This window comes from Echinops telfairi, unplaced genomic scaffold, assembly GCF_000313985.2.
Source record: "Echinops telfairi isolate 266 unplaced genomic scaffold, ASM31398v2 ScPeMD7_23;HRSCAF=83, whole genome shotgun sequence".
Taxonomy (NCBI): domain Eukaryota; kingdom Metazoa; phylum Chordata; class Mammalia; order Afrosoricida; family Tenrecidae; genus Echinops; species Echinops telfairi.
The window spans coordinates 7017708-7027367 of record NW_022103920.1 but is presented as its reverse complement, the minus strand read 5'-3'; the positions used below and the strand labels follow the sequence as shown (position 1 = coordinate 7027367).

At 44.4% G+C, this 9660-nt stretch overlaps 1 protein-coding gene across 8 annotated transcripts in view; it reads left to right on the top strand.

Moving 5' to 3' along the window:
* LOC101657258 (putative RNA-binding protein Luc7-like 2) overlaps window positions 1-9660 on the top strand; it is a 58789-nt gene that overhangs the window by 30272 nt on the left and 18857 nt on the right. The window contains exon 1 of one of the 8 annotated variants that reach the window (XM_045288987.1): window positions 9376-9452. The exons of the other annotated variants lie outside the window; for them this stretch is intronic. Within the exon in view, the coding sequence (XP_045144922.1) occupies window positions 9399-9452 (54 nt within the window). The 5' untranslated portion in view covers window positions 9376-9398. Of the gene's footprint in view, window positions 1-9375; window positions 9453-9660 lie in introns of those variants that run through there. 8 annotated transcript variants of the gene reach the window in all.

Here is a 9660-nt window from a genome sequence, read left to right as displayed (position 1 = left end):
CTGGGGGATGTACAACGGAAAAGTGGGTGAAGGGAGACGTCAGACAGTGTAAGACATGACAGTAATGTATAAATTATCAAGGGCTCCTGAGGAAGGGGGAATTGAGATGATGCCAGGGGCTCAAGTAGAAAGAAATGTTTTGAGAATGATGGCAACAAATGTGCTTGACACAACGGATGTACGTTTGGATTGTGATAGGAGTTGTACGAGCCACCAATAAAATGATTAAAAAAAACATCCCGTTCAGTTCCACCATTACCTATAAATTGATGTAGGGAAGTCCACCTCCCAGTTCTCACCGGATGTCTTAATGCCAGTAACTCCAAAGAGGTGTGTGCAAAACGGCTCTTGGATGAGAAGAGCCTGGAATGACTGGTGCCTTCTCTGCCCTTCCAGCCAGTTAACTGCTGTTCTTGTCAGGTGTAATGTGTCCAAAAGTAACCAATTGTCTGTCACAAATCAAACCCTGCCCTTTGGTTTAGTCTTTTCTTTTGGGGCAGGGTTGGCCTTGGGAGCGGGGGCTCAGAGAGGATGGCTGCCTCACCTGCATGTACTTCAGTCTGTTGGTGGAGACCTGGGTGTCTGTCCATGAGGCACCAGTGAGTGTGACTAACAGCAGGCGTTCACACCCAGTTCTGCTCCATTAGCTTAGGGTTTGGGGCAGATCCTTGAGCTCTCAGCCTTTCTGCTCATGTCTTTGGGAAGGTGATGATGGAGTCAGCAAACAAGAGGCTGCCCAGTGTGTTCTCTGCCCCGCTCCTTTTCCTTGCCTTTCTAGTTGGACCCCTAGATCCTTATTATTACTAGCTTGTGGTAAATAGCCTCACTTGCCCTTTGCCACCCAGGAGTGTCAGTAATGCTCCTAAAGCATAGGGTTTATTGTGTCATATTTCTGCCCAGGTAGCCCAGTATTATTCTTTGCCTATAGAATGCCTTCTGCATTTGTTTGATTGCTATTCAAAATCGTTGGAACCCTGCTGGCACTGTGGGTTAAGTGCTTATCGGTTGTAAGGTCAGTGGTCTAAACCTAGCAGCCACTCTGCATGAGAAAGAAGAGGCAGGCTATTTCTGTAAAAATTTAGTCTTGGAATGGCTGCTGTTTTTTGTCACTGAGTTGGAATTTTGTTTCATTCAAAATCTTAACTTCAAACTTGCAAGTCGGCAGCCTCTGTGGGCTGGATCCCTGCCTCCTGCTTTCCCAGGTCATCGTCACCCTGACTGCCATCAGAGCACCTCTGGTTCTGTTGACCTGCTTGGCTGGTTGTTTGCAGGTAGGAGAGGCTTCTCTTCTTGAGGACTTGCTCAGGCTTCTCCCTCAGCTCTCCTCTACAGCCCTTCCTCTGCCGGTGTTCTGTGCCGGAGGATTTCACCAGGCCTGTGACCTCCCCAAAACATCAATGCTGAGTAGTGCTCACTCTCTTTTCTGAAGTCCTTTGAATATGGAAAGCATTAGAAATATGTGAATTAATGAGATTGGGGGGAAATGCTTCCTTTGTTTAGTCAGTATTTAGCTATACAGTGAACCCTCGTTTATCGCGGTTAATCGGTTCTAGACCCTACCGTGATAAATGAAATTCCACGAAGTAGGATTCCTTATTTGTAAATCAAATATTTTCGTAGTTAGAGCATAGAGGATTGCAGAAGAGGATTCTGGTTGAGGTTTGTCTGCTCTAAAACGCTGATAGAGCTGCCTTGCATTCTCCCGGATGACTATCGAATCCAACGGAATGTTTTTCTTGCGCCTGTCATTGATCCAAACGGCTAGGACAGACTCCGTTTTTACTATGAACTTATTACGACTTGTCACGATGCGCTTTGCTTCCTTGTTGAAAGTGAAAGTAGCCGTAGCACGGATGTTTTTTTCCTCTTTACGGGTGGAGCGAACGGAAGACTCATTCAAGTCGAAATGGCGTGCAACCTCCACGATTTTCTTGCCATCTTTGATCATATCCAAAAGTTTTTCCTTTTCCTGGATGGTGAGCATCTTCCTCTGGCGCTTATTTTTATTGTCAGAAGGCTTAGAAGAAGCAGCTCGTTTAGGAGCCATCATAGGGCTTAGATAAAATTTCTGTAGAATCGCAAACAATAACAGTACACTGTACAAAAGCAAAAATGCATCTGATACGTAGCTCCGATACGTAGCGATGCAGACAGAAGCGTGTACAGTATTAGCCAATCAGTGGCAGTAATGACAGAGCATGCGCTGTTACGCAAAAACTGCGATAGAGTGAAGCCGCGGAAGTCGAAGCGCAAAGTGGCGAGGGTTCACTGTAACTTTATATATAGCAGTGTTGTTTCCTGTTTTCAGCAGAACTACTGCCCAGTCCTGCAACTTCCTCACAACCATTGCTAATTTTGTGTCCATTGTTGCAGAAATTGTCCATCTGTCTCCTTGAGGGATTTCCTCTTTTTCTCTGACCCTTGCTTTATTAAGCCTGATGTCTTAACACTGGTGTATCCAGCTCATGTGCCAAGTACAAGGCGAGTCCCCACCTTTGTTTCCCAAGAGTACTCTGACTGCCCTTCTTCCAAGACTGAGTTGCTGGTTCTTCTCACAGCCCATGGTGTATTGCATGTGCTTCACCCGTTAACAGCACTGCCCTCCTCCATTCTGCCTAATTCATGGGTCAGGTGCTCTGTAGACCTTCATTGTGATGTCTTTGCATTTTAACATTTCAAAATTTTCCCAATGCTGTGTGTTTGCTTTCTTCATTGTTGGTCTCATGAGCATTGGATGTAGGTGCAAGTAAAATGAAATCCTTGACAAGTTCAGTATGTTTCCTTTTGATGATAATGTAATTATAAGATTCCTGGATAAAATCTATAGTGCTACTGAGCTCCTATGGAGGACATTATTGTTATTGGAGAAGAAGAATGACCAAGGGCTGCTTTCTTCCTTGTTGAACTTTATCACTGTGATTAATACACATTGATATGCTATTGACAGGCTATCTTGAGAACGCTCTGAGCAACATCATACAGAACCCAGTCTTGAGCTAGTTGAAAAAATGAGAAGTTCAGAGAGAGTAATTTCTTAGGGCCAAATGGATCACAAAAGGTAATGGGAGGTTTCTGGCTTGTCCCAGTCTCCTGTCTTATTTTCGTGTTTAAATTATAATGATCATGAACAGAAGATAAAGCATAGAACACAAAGGTTTCCCACGATTCTATGCCCCACTTTGCAGGCTGAAACCATGTCACTCACTCTCCTTTCTGTGTATTCCTAAGTGGATACGCTTCTGTGTGTGCGTGAGTGTGCCTGCTTAAAACAGCACGATGTGTGTTCTGTATTGTGTGTTTCACTCAGTCTGTCAGTGTGTTTCCGTATCCATGATCTACTTTTTTTTTTTTTCAACTGAATACTACTTCCCAAAGTGTCTAGCTATGAATGTCTTTTGTTTCTACTGTGCTGTGTGGCAGAGACCCTGGTCCGGGCATTTTGGTATTTGCAACCATGATTACCAGCTGCCCTTCCTGGGCCTTGGAACAGAACTGGGCTCCACAGGCTTTTCACATTCCCAAAGGAGGCTCCTAAGCTTTCCTTTTGAGGTGTCGAAGGCAAGATTTACATTGTCATACTATTTCTTAATTCTCTTCCTGGTCTAATGAATAGAACCAAGCAAATGTACCTATTACAAAGCAAGTTTATTCGTAGCTGCTTGGAGGTGCCACTGTGCCTGATGTGGACTGCCCCTGGTGCCTTCCCTAGCACACTCAGCCATCAGTCAATAGTTGTCAGTGTGCTCAGCTGTACGAGGTTAAGTCACAAGTATTGCTACCAAATCAGAAAAACCACTCCAGAACAAAGATGGGAAACTGTGAAGCTCTTGTTTCTCAACCGAGCTTCCATTCTAGAGTTCTATGTTTTTGAAGGTGGTTTTTCCTTCCCCAAAGAAATCTGAGCTCTGAGATTTACACCACTTGTACCAACAGCTTTGGCCTCACAGAATGACTCCAGTTCTGTTCCTTTTCAATGTTCTTTGAGCTCAGGGAACAAAAGTACGAGGGGGCAAGGTCAGGGCTTATAAGGTAGATGGTGTGGGGTTTCTCAGTGAACTTCTCCTAACACAGCTCTTGCTATCCTTGAAGAATGAGCAGCTGCATTGTGATGGTGAAAAAATTTCCTTGCTGCAACTTTGCTGACCTTATTCTCACCAATGCAACTTTCAGTTTTAAACTTCCTCCAAAGAGCAAGCCTTCATCATTAGGGTCCTTTTGAGAAAATCTATCAAGACAACCCAGAAGTCTGGGAAATCCAGAGGGGGGTGGGGGGAAGGCTGCCTTCATAACCGTAGCTGACCTTTCTGCCTAGAATTTTAATGGCCTAGCAGCTTCCTTCCGAAACCACTAAGTTTTTATTGGACTTTGCTCCTTTGATCTTATTGGTAAATCCAAGACTCATCCTTGGTTCTAATTCATTTCATAAAATTTTCTTTATTAGTTTGGATTTTTCTCGAAAAGCTGCCAGAGATCAGGTCTCTGATCTAAGTGCTCTTGGCATCACCCTCCTGGCTCCCCTCCAGCAGCTATCGCTTCAGTGGTCCCTTTACGGTTGGTTGTCTTCCACCAGTTTCTGGGCTTTGCCCCAGTCCCTCTGTCTGTCAACATTGGTCATCTTTCCTCCCTGGTACATCAACTCTGGTCTTCCTGGCCATCCTTAAAACGCTTGATCCTTCCAAAAACGGGTTGGGGCCACAGTTGTTTCCATTCTTGCCAAGCTTCAATGATTTGGGAAGATGTCTGTTTGGGCTTTGTTTTTTAAAAGATTGACCTTAGAATGGGTTTTTTCCATCTATGGTGCAAAAACTGCCCCTTTTTTGAAGACACCCTGATGAAGCTAAAACAAGTGTGTGACTGCGAGACCTTGTCGAAAGCCATTCACGTATCGAAGAAATGTGTTGAGACTCATTTGGTATGGAATAAACCAGACCTGGTTGCGGTACTTTCTAGCTGTTCACTTTTACTTGTGTCATTCAACCTTTGATCGTCTTTTGTTAATTTTAATGTATAGCTGCCATATGCCTAGTTCCACTACTTAAATTATTTTCTGATATGAAAGTGGCTTCATTGATTTTTGTCTTATTTTAAGAATAAGGTGTTCAAGGAGCCTAGTGGTTCAGTGGTTAAGCGCTCAGCTGTTAACTAAAGGTCAGTGGTTCAAACCCACCAGCCACTTCATGACAAAGATGTGGCAGTGTGATTCCATAGAGCCATTTATAAACCATACAGGCCAGCTCTCTGTTCTGTGGAGTTGCTCTGTGTTGGAATTGACTCAGCAGAATTCAGTGGGGATTCAGCCAACACCAGAAAGGTCCAGCAGACCTACACCAGTTCACTTAGCTAGTCTCGTCAGTCGCCTTTCATCACCTGTCACCTTCCATTGTCATCTAAAGAGTATAGCCAGAGCACCATTTTTAGTGGCTGCATAATAATTCATTTTATGGCTCCTTTATAAATGAATCAGTTCCCTGATGCTAGGTTTAAAAATATATTTCTCATTGTTTGATATCAGAACTAACACTTGCTTCCCTGCCATTATTGAACAATTTGAGCACAGGTATGCCTGCCTTGAGTATTTTTCTCTCGAGTGAACTTCTGTGTGAGAGCAGGGTGGAAGGTGAGATGAGAACCTTAGGTGGCACTGTGTATTTGCTAGTGGAGGAGGAGCACGTGGGAAAACGAGGGTGACAATGGTTGCACAGTGCAGTGGCTGAACCGGTGTGCTCGCTCCGATGTATGCTCCCAGCAGCAGCAACTCCACCTGTGTGCTGCTTTCTTTGTTTCTGTTTGTTCTCAGAATTTCTTAGCAGAGTTTACATAATAGTTACAGGTTGTGTAAATTGAGGCCTTTCATAAAGTAGGGAAAATCAGAGAAACACAGCATTCGTCTTCTCATGAACCTGAGAGCAAGCACCTCATTTTGGAATTAAAATGGCCAGAACAGAACCGACTGCTTGACAGTAAAGTACCATATAAAATGCTGGGGGTAGAGTGGGTGCAGGGGCGAGGTGTGCTGATGGTTGGTCAGGGTTTCATTGGGGAAATGGATTTAAGATAGTGGAGAATTCACAGAGAACTGACTGTGTGTGTGTGTGTGTGTGTGTGTGTGTAAAATATAATTTTATTGGGGTTTTTTAGAACTATTGTAACAATCCATGCATCAATTTTATCAATCGCATTTGTACATATATTACCATCATTTTCAAAACATTTGCTTTCTAGTTGAGCCCTTGATAATACCAGCTCCTCTCTTTTCCCCTCCCCGGAACGGAATTTATCACGTTAAGAGCAAGCCTTTTTTCACCGCTAACCACACAACATTCCTGTAGTTCTTGAATGCTTCTGCCCCCCACTATCATGACTCCTGTTCTACCTTACAAATCCTGCTAGACCAGAATACGTACATTGGTACAGATGGGAGTTCTCAGCTCAACAGAATCCAGGACAGATAAACCCAGGAGCAGTCATGAGAATAGCAATACCGTGGGTGGGTAGGGGAACGACTGATCACAATGATGGATATATAATCTACCCACTCACCTACAAGGAGGACGAATAACAGAAATGTGGGTGAAAGGAGACAGTGTAAGATATAAAAATAACAGTAGTAATACACAATTGATCAAAAGTTCACAAGGGTGGGAAGGAGGGGGTAAAAAGAGGAGCTGATACCAAGGGCTCATGTAGAAAGAAAATGCTTTGAAAATTATAATAGTAACAGATATTACAAATATGCTTGATGCAATTGATTTATGGGTTGTTATAAAACCTGTAAGAGCCCTCAATAGAATGATTAAAGTAAAATAGAAAAATTAGAGTGGGGAAGCCGTTTTTCCATTTGCAATCAGTTAGGGATTGTGTTGTATCTCTGAATGTTGTATGCCGTGGAGCCAAATGAATATGACTGGTTATAATCTATCTCATTTGGGAATGGGTTGTCTTTCTTAGGCTAATTGTTAATGAGAGGGGGGTTAGCATAGGATGTGTCTTGAGTCTGTCTCTTCAGACATATAATAGTGATTAAGCAAACACTCGGAGAGGATAGAGGAAGGTAGATGCCAGGGCATGTGAAGATCAACTAGGAGAAACTCGAGAGACGGAGCGGCACCCCCAGAGCCTTGCCCTGGATTTGCACTATTCCCTTCTTTGCTGTGAGGATGCACAGCGTCTCTGCTGATTCAGGCTCCCCGCTTACAGTGTTTGTTACACCAGCATTGAGAAACTACGACACACACAGTTATGATGATTTATTAGAATACCAAGAATAGTGATAATTTGATTGTGAAGTAAATTACTTGTTAAACTAAAAACTTTTAACTCACTTTTATCACAAATAGTCATTTTAAGTTAGAATACACGATGACCAAATATTTTGTTTTTTGAATTTTAAGCTCCTGTATTTTACAGATTGGCCAACCCCAAACCAAACCCACTGCCATCAAGTCAGCTCTGACTGGTAGTGACCGTATAGGCAGAGTTGAACTGCTCCCTAGGGTTTTCCAAGGGTGTAATCTTTTTTTTTTTTTTTTATTTTATTGGTGGCTCGTACAATTCTTATCACAATCGATATATACATCCATTGTGTCAAGCACATATGTACATTTGTTGTCCTCATCATTCTCAAAACATTTGCCTTCTGCTTTAGCCCTTAATATTGGTTGCTCATTTTCCCCCTCCTACCCTCCACCCTCCCTCATGAACCCTTCATAATTCATAAATTATTATAGTTTTGTCATAAGTTATACTGTCCAATGTCTCCCTCCGCCCTTTTCTCTGCTGTCCATCCCCCAGGGAGGAGGCAAGGGTGTAATCTTAGTGGGAGGAGACTGCCTCATTTTTCACCTAACAAATAGCTGGTGGGTTTGAACTGCCAGCCTTCTAGACAGCAACCCAATACTTAACCCACAGTGCCATCAGATTTCCTTAAAAGAAAGCAACAGATCTGGGTATTTGTGCTGAAATGACAGCAGGTGACGTGAGTTGCTGAGGACTGTTCTGTGGGTAGTCATGGGGTGCTTCTGCCGGGGTTCCCTTTGTGGGCAGTGGCCTGGGTTAGCTTGTGACTCCTGTGTCACTTAGGATGGCTGGTAATTGTTGGATTTGTTGGCTTCTGTGTTGGTTGTTTTAAGGCTGTGCCACATGGCACAGAGCCAGGGATGAAGCCAGGTTTCTGCAGTAGCACCATAGTCACAGACCAAGCACTTGTTCCCAGTGACATGTTTCATTACTCCCAGAATCAGCGGGACAGGAATGAGTGGAACACATGTCATCCACCTACATTCCCTGAAGTTGGGCTCCTGGGTTCAGGGTCCGCTCCCATCTAAGCACGTCTCAGGTCACATCTTGGGAGGAAAAATGCCTGAATTCCTCTCTGGAATTAAACTGATCAACAAACCCTGTGTGTAAGCAGGGGCTACCCCGGGGGGGGGGGTTGGTTCAAGGTCAAAGGATTGCTGAGGTGGAAAGCACTACCCCTGTTGGCAGAGGACAGAATTTGCTGTCTGTTCAGATCAGGCTAGATGCACAGGTGCCAGAGAGCTCTGTGCAGTTCTGGTTCCCCTCAGAGGACAGTCATCTCCCCTGGAGTCTGTAGACCATTCACCCCAACGGGGACAGCGATAGCACACCTGTACACCCACCGATCTACCCCAGCTGTCCTAGGAGGGGTTTCCTCCGTGACATTACTTCTATGACAGTTGTGTCAATGCCATCAGGTTGGTTCCAACTCCCAGGGACCCCATGTGCAGCAGAATGGAACATTGCCTCTCCTGAAGTGTCTTCATAAGGATTATATTTGAGCTCATTATTATATCCATTGTGTCAGTGTCTCTGTCTATTTTGCTGAATGTCCTCTTTCCATACATGGTGTCCTTCAGGGACTGGTCCTGCCTGCTAGCATGTCCAAAATAACATGCGTCCTCAAAGTCTCACTGCCCTCGCTTTCGAGGACCATTCAGACTGTACTTCGGAGAGCCCTGATTGCCATGAGCTTAGTAGAGCAGGTTCAAGACAAGTCCTAACAGTAGTAAGTTTTACTGCTGCAACCAAAGATCCCTGGTGGTACAGTGGATTAAGCACTGGCTGCTAACAGCAAGGTGTCAGCAGTTCAGACTTACTAGCTGCTCTATGGGAGGGAGAGGAGACTGTCTGCTTCTATAAAGATGTATAGCCTCCGAAAAACTCTGGGGAAGTTCCCAGTACTAAGTCATTGTGAGGCCGAATCGGCTCACTGACTGTGCTTGTGTGCTATTGCTATGACAATTACGACCTGGACCATCGGACATTTGTGCCTCTTTTACAATCCCCATCTCAGATTGTCAGACAGTAGAGATGCAGTTCCAGCTACCTGCCTGTCCAGGGCATGGACGTCATCTGTTACGCTGTACTTCTTTGTCATCATGACAACGCCAAGTGCTCACTGGGGCATGGCTTCCTCCCTGCACTATCAGCAGGTAATCTAAGGCCAACCAGCAGCAGCGCAGACTGGTCGGTCAGCATTACACAGTCTTGCCTTGTTACATAGTCTCACCTTGTCCCATTCATCTGCAGGCCCTTTTCCTCCTCCACTCCCACCTGTTCAAGTTGAAAAGGCTGTCGTGTTACCAAGAGGGTTCTTTCCAGGGTAAAAGAGAGTATTCTTTAAGTCAAACACCCCACCCC